The sequence below is a fragment of the Nothobranchius furzeri genome, chromosome 16, assembly GCF_043380555.1.
Source record: "Nothobranchius furzeri strain GRZ-AD chromosome 16, NfurGRZ-RIMD1, whole genome shotgun sequence".
Classification (NCBI taxonomy): domain Eukaryota; kingdom Metazoa; phylum Chordata; class Actinopteri; order Cyprinodontiformes; family Nothobranchiidae; genus Nothobranchius; species Nothobranchius furzeri.
Window position 1 is genome coordinate 32,057,497 of NC_091756.1, and position 18,238 is coordinate 32,075,734.

The window sequence follows — 18,238 nt, forward strand, 5'->3', positions numbered from 1 at the left end:
CCGAACCCTTCTTTAGTAAAAAATAAAATATGATTTTTTTTACTGGTTTACGAAATGAATTGTGCATTAATATCACCTTGTTCAAATAACAAAACCAACACAGTGCATGAACTCAAAACAACTTACCTCAGTGTGACTTCTGCTGTTGCCTTTGAGAGACCAGTTCAGATATGCGTGGCTTCACCTTGGAAAGTGCCAGTCTCATGTCATTTTCACAGCAAAGTCTGTTCCTTTTCTTAGTTTTTATGTCCAGCATCCTCGAAAACGATTGCTCGCAAAGATATGTTGTAACAAATGGTACAAAAAAATCCAGGGCCTTCTTAGCAATAACTGGATACTTTTCCATTTGTTGACACCAAAACGTTGAGAGCGTTGTTGTTCCGAAGAGTTGCTGTTGAACCTGGCTCTGCTGAAGTTCAATGATTTCGTCGAGGTATTCATCATTGACATCTGCTGTCTCAATAGCAAACATGAACGGCTGTCTCACCCATGCTGGATATGATGCTCTTGTTGGGAAGTATCCATCGAGAGACTTTGCAAGCTCATCTAAGTGTGTGGCAATTGTTTGCTTCAGTTCCATGGGTACAGATATGTCTCCAAGTCCACACACATCTTCGATCTTACTTACACAGTCGTCCAGAAGGGGGAAGTTTGCGAAGTTGTTGTTCTCTGCTCGTCGTTTCCATAACGGTAACTTTTTTTGAAAAGCCTTCAGGTTTTCTTCTGCTTCCATTATGTTAACTCCACCACCCTGCATCTGCTGATTTAGATGATTGAGAGCTGCGAATATATCAGCCATGTATGCTAAAATGAGAATGAACTCAGAATCTTTGAAGCAATCTGCATGACAATGTTGGTGCTCTTGCAAAAACTGGGCTAATTCCACACGCATGGCAAAAACACGATTCAGCACCTGTCCCCGGGATAACCACCGAACATTCGAATGGTAAAGAAGTACCTCGAATTCAGAGCCCATTTCTTTACACAGCTCACTGAAGATGCTGTGCCTCAGAGCACTATTGCGCACATAGTTCACACATTCCACTACAATTTTTAATACTTCTGCCATTTTGGGCGGCAAGGTTTTTGTTGCCAACGCATGCCTGTGCAGAATGCAATGTGTAACAATGATGTGCGGTGTGTCGGCTTTTACTAGCGCGCCAAAACCAGACTGTCTTCCCAGCATCACTGGAGCTCCGTCCGTACAAACTGCAGAAACCATATCCCATGAAAGGTTGTTGTCTCTGAAGAAGTCATCCACAAGCTTCTTCACATCAGCTGCCTTAGTTGTTGTTGTAAGAGGCTTACAAAATAAAAACTCTTCTTTTATCATGTCGTCTTTCACATAGCGCACAAAAACGGCAAGCTGGCTTAGATTGGAAACGTCGGTGGTCTCGTCGAGTTGAAGGCTGAATTTTGCCGGGCTTGAAATCAGATCCGCGACTACTTGAGCCAAGATGTCTTTACTCATGCACTCTATTCTGTCGCTGATGGTGTCATTTGAAAGAGGAATTTGGGATAATTTACCTTCAGCCGCTGTTCCGAGTATCAGATTCGCCATCTTTAACGCAGCTGGTTTTACGAGTGTTTCGCCAATGGTGTGCGGTTTGCCCTGCTTTGCGATCAGATAAGCAACTTCATACGATGCTGTGAGGATCGGTTTGTTGATGGGTACGAATCCAAGAGCAGGCAGAGTGGCCTTTTCGTCGAATCTGGCTCTCTTCACCTTGAATTCAGCAAGCGTTGTGTTCTTGTATTCCCCATCTCCATGCAGCTTCAAGAAGTGTTCCTTCAGTTTTGCAGGTGCGAGACTAGAGTTGCTCAACTTGGCATTGCAAATCATGCAGATGGGACGCTGACTCCCGTCACGTTCCGTGATACATGTAAATCCATGTTTTACATATTCGTCCGACCACTTTCTTTTTTTGCCCGACATAGTTAGCATGGATTAAAATATTCCGTAAGAAATCACACGACAAACCGACAGTCACACGTTTTGGCGGTTGGAGGTGGACGTGGGGTCGGCGTCACGCTAACCCAACGTCACTGACGCACACCGCTGGTCCCGACTGAGAAGGAGGTCTCACTCTGCTGCTTATCCAGCGCTCTCAAAGTGGACCTGTAGGGAGTCTCACTCAGACACATATACAGCCCATATACAGAGGTCGCACTCTGCTGCATAAACCAGCGACCTCAAAGCGGACCGGTAGGAAATCTCCGAGCAGGACGCATTCAATGACTGTGCCCACTAACTGCAGACTAGACTGAGGGGTGGACCTCTGCGGCAGAGGCTCCACCGAACCCCTGAGACCGACTCACCGAACCCCTAGGGTTCGATCGAACCCAGGTTAAGAACCACTGCTGTAAACGAAGTATTTTGTTAAAAAGTGCTCTCACATAAAAGCTAAAACCTGCGGGGAAGCGTATCTCTGATCCTAAAAGCTGCTTACAGTCTCACTGTCTGCCCTGTGAATGTTTAAGCTTTAATGCTTTGACTAGTTTATTACTGTATGTTTTTTGTTTTTTATCAGGGTATCTGCAGGTCACAGAATCTCCAAATTTCTATTTTTTATTATATGGATGTCTGTAAACATGTACAGGTCCTTCTCAAAAAATTTTCACATTGTGATAAAGTTCATTATTGTCTGTAATGTACTGGTAAACATTAGACTTTCATATATATTAGATTCATCACACACAACTGAAGTAGTTCAAGCTTTTTAATGTTTCTAATATTGATGATTTTGGCATACAGCTCATGAAAACCCAAAATTCCTATCTCAAAAAATTAGCATATTTCATCCGACCAATAAAATAAAAGTGTTTTTAATACAAAAAAGTCAACCTTCAAATAATTATGTTCAGTTATGCACTCAATACTTGGTCGGGAATCCTTTTGCAGAAATGACTGCTTCAATGCGGCGTGGCATGGAGGCAATCGGCCTGTGGCACTGCTCAGGTGTTATGGAGGCCCAGGATGCTTCGATAGCGGCCTTAAGCTCATCCAGAGTGTTGGGTCTTGCGTCTGTCAACTTTTTCTTCACAATATCCCACAGATTCTCTATGGGGTTCAGGTCAGGAGAGTTGGCAGGTCAATGAGCACAGTAATACCATGGTCAGTAAACATAGTGGTTTTGGCACTGTGAGCAGGTGCCAGGTCGTGGTGAAAAATGAAACCTTCATCTCCATAAAGCTTTTCAGCAGATGGAAGCATGAAGTGCTCCAAAATCTCCTGATAGCTAGCTGCATTGACCCTGCCCTTGATAAAATACAGTGGACCAACACCAGCAGCTGACATGGCACCCCAGACCACCCAGACCATCACTGACTGTGGGGACTTGACACTGAACTTCAGACATTGTGGCGTTTCCCTCTGCCCAGTCTTCCTCCAGACTCTGGCACCTTGATTTCCAAATGACATGCAAAATTTGCTTTCATCCGAAAAAGTACTTTGGACCACTGAGCAACGGTCCAGTGCTGCTTCTCTGTAGCCCAGGTCAGGCGCTTCTGCTGCTGTTTCTGGTTCAAAAGTGGCTTGACCTGAGGAATGCGGCACCTGTAGCCATTTCCTGCACACGCCTGTACACGTTGGCTCTGGATGTTTCTACTCCAGGTTCAGTCCACTGCTTCCGCAGGTCCCCCAAGGTCTGGAATCGGTCCTTCTCCACAACCTTCCTCAGGGTCCGGTCACCTCTTCTCGTTGTGCGGTGTTTTCTGCCACACTTTTTCCTTCCCACAGACTTCCCACTGAGGTGCCTTGATACAGCACTCTGGGAATGGCCTATTCGTCCAGAAATTTCTTTCTGTGTCTTACCCTCCTGCTCGAGGGTGTCAATGATGGCCTTCTGGACAGCAGTCAGGTCGGCAGTCTTGCCCATGATTGCGGTTTTGAGTAATGAACCAGGCTGGGAGTTTTTAAAAGCCTCAGGAATCTTTTGCAGGTGTTTAGAGTTAATTAGTTGATTCAGATGATTAGGTTAATAGCTTGTTTAGAGAATCTTTTCATAATATGCAAAATGTTTTAGATAGGAATTTTGGGTTTTCATGAGCTGTACGCCAACATCATCAATATTAAAACAATAAAAGGCTTGAACTACTTCTGTTGTGTGTAAGGGTTAGGGTTAGCTCAAGTGAAAAATCCGTTTCAAATCAAGCCAATATCTAACAGCAAACGGCGTAATGAGAAGAGGTTAGAACTTTCTAGAAATGCATGCAAGGTCTTTCAGATTCCTTATAAGTCAAAGGACTCTGCACTCATGGAACTGAGATTCTGATTGTGTCCAAATAACACGTGTGCAGCAAATTTCAAAGTACTCACCAAGTTGTCGCAGGCATCTGGAATCCTGTCCTGTATGGTTGCTACATTATTTTGAAATTTCAGGCAAGGCTTTTCCAAGAAACATTCAGTGTTATTGCAGGAGCTCGTTGTTCCTTCAGAGTGAAGGCGATAAAAACTGCTGCCACCTAGCAGTTGGAGTCTCAGTTGCACCACGCAAAATAAATACCGTAAATATTTGCATTGAAATTATCAACAGAAAATTGCTACTCTGCTTTTAAATACTGGTTCAGTATCATAACACGAAATATTTCTGTGCATCGATATACCCTTACATCCTAGAAGTAACTGATGATGTAAAACTGGATTGAGTGATGAGATCTAAACCATTTTTCTAAGTGACCCTGCAGAAACCCTGTTCTGTTCACTACCAGAAATGCTCATGCATATTGGTTTTTGTCTCCTTAATTCAATTCAAAACTACTTCAGTAATCCCAGAGGAAAACTGATTAAACACTTTATTTTAAGAATCTGAGCTAAGTGTAGAGTTGTCAGCTCCTAAGTCTGCCTGCAGCATAGTATTACTCACTTTTATTACTTACTTGTTTGTGTTGTGTTTTTATTCAGATCTAGTCCTGATGAAAAGATCAAAGGCCATGTGGTGTTGGAACCATGTCCTCAGACCACTCCAGACCTTAGCCCACGTGTTGGTGATTGTAAGTCTGATGACCCCAATCAGTCACCAGACAGCAGTTCCTCCACTCCTTCGTCTGAGCCACGTAAAAAGGGAGTCCGTGAGCGCAGGCGAGAGGGCCGCTCAAAAACCTTTGACTGGTCTGAATTTAAAATGGAACAGATGGAAAAGCCTACTAAAGAGCGAGCGCACACCATCGACCTCAGTTCATCACTTTCTACAGCTTCTTCCTGCTGTTCGTCATCTCTTTCGTCTCCTGTGTATTCTTCCTCTCTGCAAACCTCATCTCTACCAGGTCCTCACCCACCTACTGTGACACCTACTGTGAAAGAAGATGCTGAAAGGGAGAGTGCTAAAAGAGGGAGCCCCCTGCACAGCACAACCAGCCCAAGTCACATGCCAAATGTAGTTTTGTCTAGTTCAACACTCAACACCACATCACCTGAAAACCAAGAGCAGGGAAAGATGGAAGTAGACCACCCTACAGCTGTTTGTCTAAAGAGTGAAGACACAACAGACGGCACAGCCTCACATGTCCAAGATGAAATTGAACAACGATGGCATCAGGTGGAGACAACACCATTAAGGGAAGAGAAGCAAGTGCCAATTGTCACGACTGTAGGAAACCCTGACCGATTACCAGCGCATGAGCTTGCTGAGCTGCTAGACAAAGAGGTGTGTTTACACTATATGGTCCTAAACATTGTCATATCGGTGACATCCACTGTACTAGGTTTTTATTTTCTTTTGGGTAAGGAAAATTATTATTTTATTCATTATGGTCCAGATAATCTCCTTACTGTTTTAAAGATATGGTGCAACTATAAGATGAAAAGACAAAAAAAAAAAAAGCTTTTCAATGCATTTAATTTTCCTTAACTCATTCACTGCCAGCTGTTATCTGAACAGAAAGCCACTGACTGCCAGAGGTTTTGAGCATTTTTACTGTTTTTTGAAGTCACAGAATATTGTGCTCTATGACCATGTAAACACCAAAACTACCAAAAGTAAGAGTAGACTCACTTCATACATTAGGAATGATCAGCGTATGTCTAGCTTTTTCCGTTCTGGCATAGTCTGCCTTTCCGGTTTGCGCCTCACTTTTTTCACAGCGGCGTTCCAAAACGATCTCCTAATTCATGGATTGTCTGCTTCCAGGTCACGTGACGTGTGACGCACACGGATGAAGATCAGCTTTAGAGCTATGATGTTTACTCTCATTGTGCGCGAGCTCATTCCCGAGCCCGCCCCGTTAAAAAACGCAACTGACTACTTAAGTCGCCAATGACAGTGAGCGATTAGATTAAAAATGACGACTTTAGTCATCAGTGGCAGTGAATGAGTTCAAAAGAAACCTTTCATCAGGCTACCTCTTGAAGTTGTAGAGCTATATTTAAACAAAATAAGTTCCTGGAAAAACTGATCTGTCATGATTCCTTCTTGTTAATTGCATCATTTCCTTTGACATGTCATGGGCCATTGTCTTAAATTAGCCTTAACCAGCTGAACCAGATTTGTAAATTTGACTGCAGATAAGAATCAGGTTTTATTTAATTCTCTTGTAGAAAGGTCATTAAAATGACGGTTATAGATGTTATGTGACTCAAGGATCACTTGATTTAACATCTTCACCAACTCAGTGGCCTAGTGGTATGAGTGCCTGCCCTGGGACTGGGAGATTGAGCTTGACTCTCAGCATTAAGGGGTTTGTTTGGGGGGGTTAAACCACCAATGGTTCTTGAGTGCGGTCGTGTCTGCAGCTCACCGCTCCCCACGGGAATGGGTCATATGCAGAGGACCAAATTCACCACACAGCAGTGTGTGTGTGTGACGACTTTGGACGTAGTTTTGTGGGGTGGGGTGGGGGGGGGGGTGGGGGGGGGGGGGGGTTACACACACACACACATACACACACACACACTTTTTCCAAAGTCAGTTTTTGTCCCCTGCACTTTTTACTGTCCTAAAACAATGTTCTGCTATATTAAACAGACTCTGGTTGAGCACTAGGACCAAGTGGAAAACAACTGCTTGTGTTGAAGCCTGTCTCCCATTAGAACCATCCATAAGCTCATCTATTGGCTCTGCTGATATTTGCTAACTTGTGATTGGTCGTTTGTGCCCCTTGTGTAATTGACAGTTCTGCATTCCTGACATTGCATGAAAAAGCCTCTAGGCTGTAGTTTTATACATATTTTTTGTATACTTACTGTAAAGATCCCCCCCGGTACTCATGCCGGTTGTCCACCACCCCACCCCCTGCTCCTTAAGTCAAAAGTACATCCATGGTGACGGTTGAAGGGACTTTAAGCTTTATACCAGTCTTCAGTTTGTTGGTGAGAGCAATTTTTGCTCAGTGTTTCAAAAGTGCATTACTCTGGAAACAAAAGTGAGGCAAAAAGGAAGCACATTGGATCATCTTGTTTGTATTTTGAATTTGTTAAAAGCAGGCAACACTGTTCTCCACATCCTCATAAGAATTAAAGTCTGATTGTCGAGCATAAACGGAGGAACAAACATGACATTTGTTTATTTAAGTGTCTGTGGTCTTCTAGTGTCACAGAATAATGGACAGGACTGCCATCTCCTTTTGTGCCAGGGAGTAAATTTTACTCCTGCAGAAGTAGATTCTACATCCTAGTTTGTAGTTGGACGATGTTGTTGTGGCATGTTGGAAACTACATTTTTGCCTAGATTCAGAAGATCTGGACAAGAGTTGTTCCTAGTCACTGATGTGGTAGGGTTTGAAATGATGCAGTTAAACACAAGTCACGCGAAGCAGCTTTAATCTTGTTTTATTTTAAGAAATAATTCAAAATAGATATAAGCTAATGTAGTTATGAAGTATTTGTTTGAGGCTTGTACTGAACACTTTAAAATTGTTTACCTTTTTTCTAGTTGGGACAGAAGCAGAAGGAACTGGATCATCTACAGCAGCAAAACAACTTTTTAAAAGAACAACTGGAAGATGCACTGGGGAGAGAACAAAATGCCAGAGAAGGATACGTACTGCAGGTAATTTACACTGCACATATATTTATATGTATATACTATATGCACAAATGTAACTTTCAAGTTTAGGGTTAAACATTAGAAATTTGCTGCAGTTTTCTGGTCTAGCTTGTGGTCTCTGCGGTTTCTGCAAGATGATGTGAAGATGATGTTTTTGCTATGAGGTCTGCTGTTTGCTGCGGTTACTTTACCTTTTCGAGAGTTCTACTAACGGGTGTCGGGGCTTATTCTCTTAAACTGAAATGCATGCTTGTGTTAAGCATGAGTTTTCACTAACTTGTTTTAATGGAGTTTCACATCTCCTGGGAAAATAAACCGATCCGATCCGTTAGTTCTGAGGTAAGAACCTTGACCAGTAAGCCTTGTGCTGTGCTTTTTCTTTCTGTTTCTTTTCCACCTTGTTTTCTGCATGCTTTGACTAATGCTTGATGTGTTGTTTTACATAATATGATGAAATGATAGTCTTTAAGATTTTTTTATATATATTTTGATTTTGTTCATTTATTTATTTATTTTGTAAGGAGGTGATTCTTTAGAGCCTTTCTGTTTTCAAGTGACCATTGGAAAAAGCACAGTGGAAGCTTGGAGAAAAACAAACAACTCCAAAGCAAAGAGATTAGTAACAAGAAACCTCTTGTGTTTGTAGCCCTGGAGATGTGGCTCTCTGTAAATCGTAGGGAAATTGAAGTGATGTAATTAATGAAAATGTCTCATCAATCTTTTCAAGAGTGCAACACCTCCTCCCTCATCACCACACAGAGTGCCGTGGCAACACTTGCACAGGCTAAACCAAGACTTACAGGGTGAACTGGAATCCCAAAAGCGCAAGCAGGGCCTAGCTCAACAGCAAATCTGCACACTAAAGAGAAGCTACACCGAAGCTCAGGATGTCGTCGACCGCCATGAGGCCGACATTCAGGCTCTGCAGGCTAAACTTGCATCTGCTATGGCCGAAATCTTAGCTAGTGAACAAGCTGTGGTTCGAATGCGCAATGAGCTCAAGTTGGAGCAGAACCGTTCTAAAGAACAAGAGGAGGAATATGGACGCAATGAAGCCACCCTCAGAACACAACTAAAGGAAAGTGAAGACAGACTCCGTGAGGTAGAAGCCAGCCTTCTGGAAAGAAGCCAGGCTCTGAGGCACCTAGAGCATCAGCAGGCTCTGCAACGAGACCACATGAAGGAGATACAGAGGTTGCAGGAGAGACTGCAGGAGGTAACTGCTCGACTGAGTGCTACAGAAGAGGGTCAAGCACTGAAGGAAGAGCGCTTGAGATTTGAGCAGTGTAGTATACAAGAAAGTCATGAAAGGGAAAGGCAGAATCTGTGTAGAAGATTGGCTGAGGCTGAAGCCACACAAAAAGAAGTAGAAGATAGACTGTTGGAGGCTGAGCAACAGGTTGAAGCCTTGTTAAGAGGGAGAAGGGCCTCGGGTGGTAAAGAATTCAAAGAAGAAATGTTGAAGTTGCAAGAACAACTGGCCTATAAGACTGACATTATTGATACACTGAGGGAAAGTGTGCGAAGACTAGAGGACGAAAAAAAACATCTCACCTGTCGCTGTCAGGAGCTTCTCAATCAGATTGCAGAAGCAGACCGTGAGGTGAACAAGCTGCGTAATCGTCTCGAAACTGAAGAAGCTGATTACTGTACCCTGGAGCATTCATATGAGAGGGCTACTGAAGAATTTCAAAAGATGAGCCAGTTTCTTAAAGAAAAAGAAGAGGAGATCCAGCAAACTAAAGAGATGTATGAAAGGTTGATGAAGAGTAAGGAAGAGGACCTAAAAGAAGCTCTTGTCAAAATGACAGCACTTGGCAGCAGCTTGGAAGAAACTGAACTGAAGTTGCAAGCAAAAGAGGAGCTTTATTGTCAAATGAGTCAGAGTTTCATCAATAAAGCGGAGCCTTGCAAAGCTGAAAAAGATCTGCAAGCCAAGCTTGTGGTTGCAGAGGCCCGCATTGCAGAGTTAGAGCAGCACCTCAATGCCCTGCACCTGGACTATGTCGATCTTTGCATTGAAAGGGAGCTAATCCCAGACAAGGACAAAAAGGGAGAAGTTGATGCATCACCCCCATTATCATCAAATACAGAGCTCCCTTTAGATTGTAAGGATTCTCAAGCTAAGAGGACAAGGATACGTTTTTCAAGTATTCATTGCCAAAAATACAAAAGCCTTGAAGACATGGACAGTAGCCATTTGAGTTGTCCTTTAGACGTAGAGCAGAAAAGTCATGACAGTGTTGATCTGGACATCCAACAGACTAAAGAAAACATTTCCGATACCCCACTCCCACAAACCAGCGACCCAGAGAAGTTCATCGGTATTATACATGAACTAGAAACGAAACTGCTCACCACTGAAGAAAAGCTGAAAAATCTAACACAGAATTTAGATGTGCAACGACCAACCAAAACCGAAGACTCACCCTTTCATGATCCAAAAACATCAAAACAGAAGCCAGGCCCAGAAGAAGGGGTTAGTGGTGCAAGTGGGATAAAGAGTGATTCTTCTCTTAAGCATTACTCTAAGGCCCTGGTGTGTGTTGAAAACAGTCGCGAGAAAGTGAAAGCTATACTTAACAGCTGTCATGGTAGCACTGACTCACAGCTGCACTCGCTGTCAGAGATTGAGAATGATTTGTTCAATGCTTCACTGCACATCCAACAGGGCCAAAAGATGTTGGACGAGCAGTCCCCCGTAGTCCTTCGGAATCAAACTCTAGAGACTGTAGACAGGGATGCGCTGCTCCTCTTTGCCAAAACGTTGTCTTTTGAAGCAGTAATTTTGAACAAGATGGCCTTATTGATTCAGACCTCAAAGTCTGACCTCCATCAAGCTCTCTTTGACATATGGGAGGACTTGGACCACATTAAAAGGAGCGAAAAAGATTGTTTGGCCATAGTTTATGCTGACGTCTTAACCAGGAAGTTGATGTTGGAGAGTGCATTCTGGAAGGACCTGGAGAAAGCTGAGACGGATGTTGCTGTTTTCCAAAAGAGCAGAGTATCAGTCGATGTAGATGTCGACGCAACTGAAGTGTGTAACACCTTCCTCAAAGCAGAACTGGCTTACTCGATTCAAAATCTGAAACTTTTCTATGAAGAGAAATTTGAAATGCTGAAAAGCGAGCTGGCTGAAGCCTATAATAAGCTATCTGAACGGGAGATGGCACTGAAGGCAATTATTGATGCTTCGAAAAAGCCTGAGTTAAAAATGGTAATAAAAGAGGTGAAAAATTCCCTTGGCTTTGGTAAACAAAAGTTAGCCAACATTCACCCACCTGAACTGGCTCCATATATGGAGCAGATAGAGATAGAAGAAGCTAGAGGTTTGGCTGAGGAAATGGTTGACAGACACTTGGTGAGTGTCATGCCCTCATGTGGTGTTCAGTCTGTTGAGTCATTTCAAAATGCTTATGACAACCTGGCTAATGAGCTTCAGAGACAAGCAGCAATCCTACATAAGTATGCTCAAGAGATAGAAAGTAGTGGAAGTCATCCTGCTCTGTCCAACATGATCCATAGTGTGTTAGGACAGCAAACATCACATAATTTGACCAGCACCTCTCTCTGTATGCGTGAAGCCCTCATACAGGCTCAAGTGGCTTATGTGGCTTGCAGGTTACGAACCATGCATGAGCAAGAGTTGAGTTTGTGTAAACAGACGAGTCAAAACATGGAAGATCTTGTGAAGCAGCATGCCTTGAATGTCTCAGCTATCCAAGAAAAGTATGAAGCGTCTTTAAAACAAGAGCGGGAGAACTTCACCCAAACCATGATCTCACTGGAGAAGGAGAATCAGACACTGAAGAGTGAGATCAGCGAACGTGTGAATCAGCTCTCCCAGCAGCAAGAGAAAGTAGCCCTCCTAGAAGAGCATTTTCAGAAGGAGACACAGGAGCTGAAACTGAGGTACAAACATGAGCTTAGCCAAGCAGAGCAAAGTCACGCCTCAACAGAGCTGGCCCTGATGGAGACTGCAGCTGATGGTCAACGAAAGCTTGAGCTTCTACTGGTGGACATTGACGGCATGGAGGAGAGTCACAAGAGTCACATTCAAAAGTTGCAGCAGCAGTTTGAAGAGAGGATCTGTGAGCTCCAGCAAATCCACAAAGAGGAGGTGGACAAATTACATTCCCAGTGTTTGGAACGCCTTCAGTGTGCCACAGAAAGACCTGGGGCCTTCTACCCACTTCCTTGTGTAGAGGTCTCAATGGAAGAGGACAAGCAGAGAAAGGGGGTGAATCCACAAAACACATCAGAGGTGGACTCCATGGTGGTTCTGAAGGATCGCATCCAGGAGCTGGAGACTCAGATGAATAGCATGAAGGATGAGTTGGAGAACAAGCACCTTGAAGGAGATGTGGCCAGCCTGAGGGAGAAATACCAGAGAGACTTTGAAAGTCTTAAGGTTCTTGTTCTTTCATTACATCTTAGTGAATTAAACAGGAGTAGTCATTATTTAGTGAGATTTAACAAAAAAGTATTTTTTATTACTTTGCATCTGGGAAAGGGTGTGTTAATGTTTTTCAGATGTTTTTAAATGCAAAGCCTGATTATTTTGCTTTACTAATACTAAAATGTAAGACATTGGCATTTCCTTGATAAATATAAGGAATGGACATTTTAGTTTCATGTAGGTTGGTATTAACATCAATATTTTACTTCAGGGTAAAATAAGTGAAATTTTACTGGTTTTATTTCCAATCCCGATTTGAAAGACAATAAATCCCACCCTTTTCCCACTCATTTACTGAGTAAAATAGTTTTTCTGTAAAAAAAAAAAAAATTAAAACTGGCTTTCTGCTTTGACCTGCTTTACTAACTTAGTGTGCTTTAGAACATCAAGAGAACTATCCCGGCTTTTGTCACTGATTCCTGCATGCACCCTAGTAAAACTTTAATAGATTTAACTCTAATTTAGTCACAAGTAAATACTACTGTAGATGTAAATAAATGTGTTGATAAACTGCTACCCTCCAGGCGACTTGTGAGCGTGGCTTTGCTGCAATGGAAGAAACGCATCAGAAGGTCATAGATGACATCCAGAGGCAGCATCAAAGGGAAATCTCCAAACTCATGGAGGAGCGGGAGAGACTCTTGGCGGAGGAGACTGCTGCCACAATTGCTGGTAAAGAAACTGTCACACTCGATGTGTTTAGTCAGTCATAAATTACCCCGTCACTGAAATGGAGTGGTGTTTTTATTGTAGCTATTGAAGCGATGAAGAATGCACACAAGGAGGAGCTGGAGAAGACTCAGCGCTCCCAACTGAGCGGGCTAAACTCAGACATTGATGAACTTCGCTTACAATACGAGTACGTTTTGATTCTTAAGGGGCTATTGATGGGCCTTTTGGGGTGTGTTTGTGTAAAAGGGTCGGTTTAAAGTTAAAACTGGGAGCCTTTATCCTAGTTTACATGTCTGTTAGAAAACCAAATTACTGAATGAAGTGCTTTCCACTCCACTAAGGTAGGTGGCAATATGGTGCATTGTAGTTCTCCTCGAAACTCGTTTATCCAAGATAATTTATCCCGAAATTATGCCATGAACTTGGAATTCCGAGCTGCGAGCTCGTAGGTTTTAGAGGACCCCAAGATCCCAAATTTAAAGATGGCTGCGCCCAGTGTTACCAGGAAGTAGTTATCGTCTTTATTATTTTCTCATTAATATGTTCTGTTTTCTTTCTTTTTGCTATTTAACAGCACCAGTAAGTTGTTTATTGTTGTTATCAATAGCTATGTTGTTGAAAAATTTAACATTGTTGCCAAAATTAGCCGGTGTTTATGGTTTTTACTTTTCCTGGTGTTTATATTTTTACATTTGATTTGTAATGTTTTTCTGGTTGTGTGTGGCAACTGTCTAAGGACGTGTGTGTCACTATTATAGGGAGCCTAAAGCTGGGCGTACACCGTGCGACTTTTTCACTCCTAGCACTCAGCTTCAGCTCAAACTGTACGACTTCCTCGCAGGGCGGATCTCACGAGTCATGTGCTCACACTGCACGACCCAGTTCTCGGATGCGACCTGACTGCTCACACTGTACGTCTGGTATCAACACGTCGGACCTAAAAATTTGCTAAAAATAGCAGTTTTTACTCAACACGTCAGACTTTTTTGTCTTGTTTTGCCTGTTGTCCTTCGGGAGTGCTGCAGGAGGACACACAGGGATTTATGGGGGTTGGATGAGGAAAACTAAATAAAGAAAGTAAATCTGTGTTTTGTGATCAATTTAATTTGACATGAACACGACAAACACACTTTCTTGACAATCTTTGTGAGCAAAAAAAACGTGTAGAAATTAAAACTAACAACGTGTGTTATTAGGGAAATAGCGGGCGAGCGGTGTTGATGCATGATTGCACATGTTCCGTGAGCGGTTCTGGTACTTTTGGGTCGCAGCTTTTCGCAGCCCCACTTCAACAGTGCAATACCCTCACGAGGGACGAGCAAAATATTAAACACGCCAGAAGTCCGTGCGAGCTCACGATTGCTGATCGGTAGCTGGTCACGTGGTGTTAATCGCCTCTCGTAACCCCCTGTACACTACACGACGCTCGGTGCAAAACTCGCCCCGATCTCGTGGATTCTCGCACGGGTGGAAAATCGGCTCAAAAAAGTGAAAAAGTCGCACAGTGTACGCCCGGCTTGAGTCTCCTCCCTTTCCGGTCGGCTCACGGGCCCCCCGGAAGAACCTAAAAATAAATGCAAGTCAATGGGACTGAAAACGCTATCTTCTAATCTGCTTTGCCGTACACCCTGGATCACACACATGTTGTACTGCAATTTAAATGAAAAGTAATGATGGGTGTTTCAACTACGCCAGTCACGTACTTTGAGATTTATCAGCTTGTAAAAGTTTGTAACTAGCATGACTACAAACTCGAAATCGGCATGTCGCATATGTGACATCACCACATGATCTCCTCTCCGCTAACGTAGCTGCTACTTACCAAATGACCAGATTCATGGTGGTTCTTTCCTCCTGTGGGAAGTTTGCTGAACTTACAGCCATTTTCCTCGGTTTTCTTTGTGTCTGGTTTGATGACGTCACTTTTGTGAAGCGCATTTGTAGTCCTGTACTTATTTTCACACAAGACCTAAAATAGCATTTCCCCCTGTTTGAAAATAAGCGCGTTCTTGGTATCAAAATGTGAATTTCAAATTCACGGACATGGTATGTGAAATTCACGGCACAAAATTGACTTGCATTCAGATTTTCATTCTTCCAGGGACCCATGGTCCGGACGTAGATGGGCGTGACTCAGGCTCCTTATTTAGATGCGTAGGCTCAACAACACTGGGGACATCCAAGTTGGAAGCTGGAACGCAAAATGAGCCCATTACGTCATTTCCTGCTTGGAAATTCCGAGTTCAGAGGACAACTGGAACGCACGAATACACCCCTTCATGTTGGGATTTTTTGAAAAGGGGGAAAATAATTGCATGTTAGAAATAATTACAAGAGACCTAAAGTTGATGGTAAGCTATCCATTCTGCTTAGAGAGGAGCTACAGTCCATCCAGAGAGAACTGGAGGTGTTGTCAGAGCAGTACTCTCAGAAATGCTTGGAGAATGCTCACCTGACTCAGGCGCTGGAGGCAGAGAGGCAAGCCCTCAGGCAGTGTCAGAGAGAGAACCAGGAGCTGAATGCACACAACCAGGTCAGAGCCCACATCCCTCCAGCCTTCACATGTCCTAGTCTACAGGCACGCACACACACACTCAGCTATAACCTGTATCTTTCGGTCCATCAGGAGTTAAACAACAGGCTGACTGCAGAAATCACTCGGATGCGTTCCTGTTTCAGCGGTGAAACGGCTCTGTCACCACTTACCCACGGCAAGGACGTGTATGAATTGGAGGTATGTGTAAACGTTTATGCATTCACTAAAACATACGGTTTTGTGTTTTAATTTAAGCTTTTCTCCTCATTTTACAGGTGCTGCTACGAATTAAAGAGTCAGAGATTCAGTATCTTAAACAGGAAATCCACTCTTTGAAAGATGAGCTGCAGTCTGCTTTCAGGGTAATGTTTTTAAAGGTGTGTGGTATTACTGATTTAAACTGTAACTTCACTCTGACCAACCATCTAACCAGGACAAGAAGTATGCTACAGACAAATACAAGGACATCTACACTGAGCTGAGCATTGTGAAAGCTAAGGCTGACTGTGATATCAGCAAACTGAAGGAAAAGCTGCTCCTGGCTACAGAAGCTTTAGGGGAGAGGACCGTTGATGACTCTGTTACATCTGGATATGGTGAGTAAAGCAGTTTATGACTCTGTTTAAAATAAAGAAATTACTTTTTCATGTACGGCTAAATGGTTTTCTAGTAATTGTGCATAAAGGATTTGATGCTGTTATTCTACATATGATTATTGATGCTGATGGCTTGTGTTGTTTAGACATCATGAAATCAAAAAGTAATCCGGATTTCATGAAAAAAGAGAAATCATCCACCTCCAGGCAGTCTAGAGCAGTGAGGTCAAAGGTGAGTGTCACATGGTGATTGAGTAGAAATGTCTGTGTTGTTTTCACTGTGCCACCACATTGTGTAGATGTTTTTACCGTGAAGACTCTTTGTGCCATAAGTCTGTCTGTTCTGTCCATCAGTCTGTCGTTGAACAGGTCTCATGGGATAGCTGACACTCTCAACCCCCACCCTCAGATGTGCTGTAGGTATAGCATGTAGACTAAAGCATGCCCTACTTGAGTTGTCCCCTCCCTCTCTGATCTCCCCCCACCCCACCCCACCCCCCACCCACACACACACACACACACACGTGTATTTATATGTTTTTGTGGACCTCCATTGACTTCCATTCATTTTAATGGCTCCACTATGCCTAACCCATAGCCTAACCTTAACCATTGGGGTTCTATTCTTAACCCTAAGCTAAATTAAAGCTAATTCACACCATACCTCTAAAACCACGTTGTAGGGTGCTTAGCATTGTGTGGACCAGCAGAATGTCCACACGTTACAGGTTAAAAGGCAGAATTTGTCCACCTAAACATATAAAGACAAGTAGGCCATGCACAACCACTTATTGAATATAAAACGTTTGTGGTCAGAAATATATCATGCAGCCAACCAACTTCCTGTTATCTCTGTTCAACTGGAACACAAACATATAGATGAACAGTGTTTATTTCAGGTGTTTTTGTTTTATTTTTTTATTATATACTCCACTTTAGCTGTACATATTTTATTTTCACCTGTATAAGCCTGACCGACAGAAATAAACCAATACGTTGATGGTAAGAAGAAAGTCGATCCTCCTTCAGTTTTAGAGTTGAGGGTAAAAGTAGTTTGGTCTTTTCTAGTTCTAAAAGGATTCGGATCTAACCTCAAGACAACACAAACCCATTCCCACCATGTCATTGTTTAAGAAATAAAAATCCAAAATGGAAAAGCTGTGTGTGAATCCACTAGGACCTCTTTTTACTTGGAGACATTAGTTTATACACAGCACATTAAGGTCTGAACTCTGACAGGACCATTGCAACTTCCTGGTTCTTTTCGTTTTCAGACATTCCGTGGTAGACCTGCCGTTGTGCTGCTGCAGCAGCAACAGGTGATCCTCTTGGATCCTAGCACTCTTTATCCTGTGTCTCCTTGTGTTGAGCACACACCATCAAACTGCCACATTTCCTCTTCTACAGGGGTGGTGATGATCAGATCATTGAGTGTGTCAGATCTGCAGCACCTGGCTGATGCTGAAGTCCTTTAGAAGCAGCAAGGCTCGACTTGGTTTTCCACACACAAGTTTCAATTTAGTGTTTGGTGGGGTTATCTTTTGCGCACTTGAAGTGTTTTAATGCCTCAAGTCTATAATGTAAAGAGTTTGCTTTCTTCTTACCATCACAGCACAGCGTAAATGATTGTTTCGTCTGTACTTGGTTTTCTTGGGCATTGCTTTCTCTTAATTCATCCCTCATTTCTTTCACAGAGCTTGAAAGAGGGACTAACTGTGCAGGAGCGCATGAAGCTTTTTGAGGCTAAAGACTCCAGAAAAATTTAAATATCAGTGACTGACAAGCTGACATGTTGAAGCTTTTTACAAGAACTAAACAAGAGAAACCCATCAAGTCCAGACCTGGACCCACTGATCCCATTCCTCCGATAAGTTGTCGTCATGGCATTTGACCCATTGAACTGGCAAAGCCTGTCTTTTATTTCCTACTCTACGTTGCAGTATAACTTTGAGAAGTTGGAGAAGTGTCGAAAGGAGCTGTGAGAGGGATG

At 42.9% G+C, this 18,238-nt stretch overlaps 1 protein-coding gene across 7 annotated transcripts in view; it reads left to right on the forward strand.

Annotated features, from left to right (window-relative positions):
- Positions 1–18,238, forward strand: part of si:ch73-103b11.2 (early endosome antigen 1) — an 82,238-nt gene extending 64,000 nt beyond the window's left edge. For 6 of the 7 annotated variants that reach the window (XM_015963423.3, XM_015963422.3, XM_015963425.3 and 3 more), the window contains 11 exons: positions 4,904–5,645; positions 7,869–7,985; positions 8,710–12,396; positions 12,969–13,116; positions 13,198–13,303; positions 15,490–15,649; positions 15,743–15,850; positions 15,928–16,014; positions 16,086–16,248; positions 16,395–16,480; positions 17,943–18,238. In XM_015963423.3, the coding sequence (XP_015818909.1) occupies positions 4,904–5,645; positions 7,869–7,985; positions 8,710–12,396; positions 12,969–13,116; positions 13,198–13,303; positions 15,490–15,649; positions 15,743–15,850; positions 15,928–16,014; positions 16,086–16,248; positions 16,395–16,480; positions 17,943–18,014 (5,476 nt within the window). In that variant the 3' untranslated portion in view covers positions 18,015–18,238. Of the gene's footprint in view, positions 1–4,903; positions 5,646–7,868; positions 7,986–8,709; positions 12,397–12,968; positions 13,117–13,197; positions 13,304–15,489; positions 15,650–15,742; positions 15,851–15,927; positions 16,015–16,085; positions 16,249–16,394; positions 16,481–16,602; positions 16,665–17,942 lie in introns of all 7 variants that reach the window. The other variant, XM_015963424.3, reaches the window with a different exon arrangement.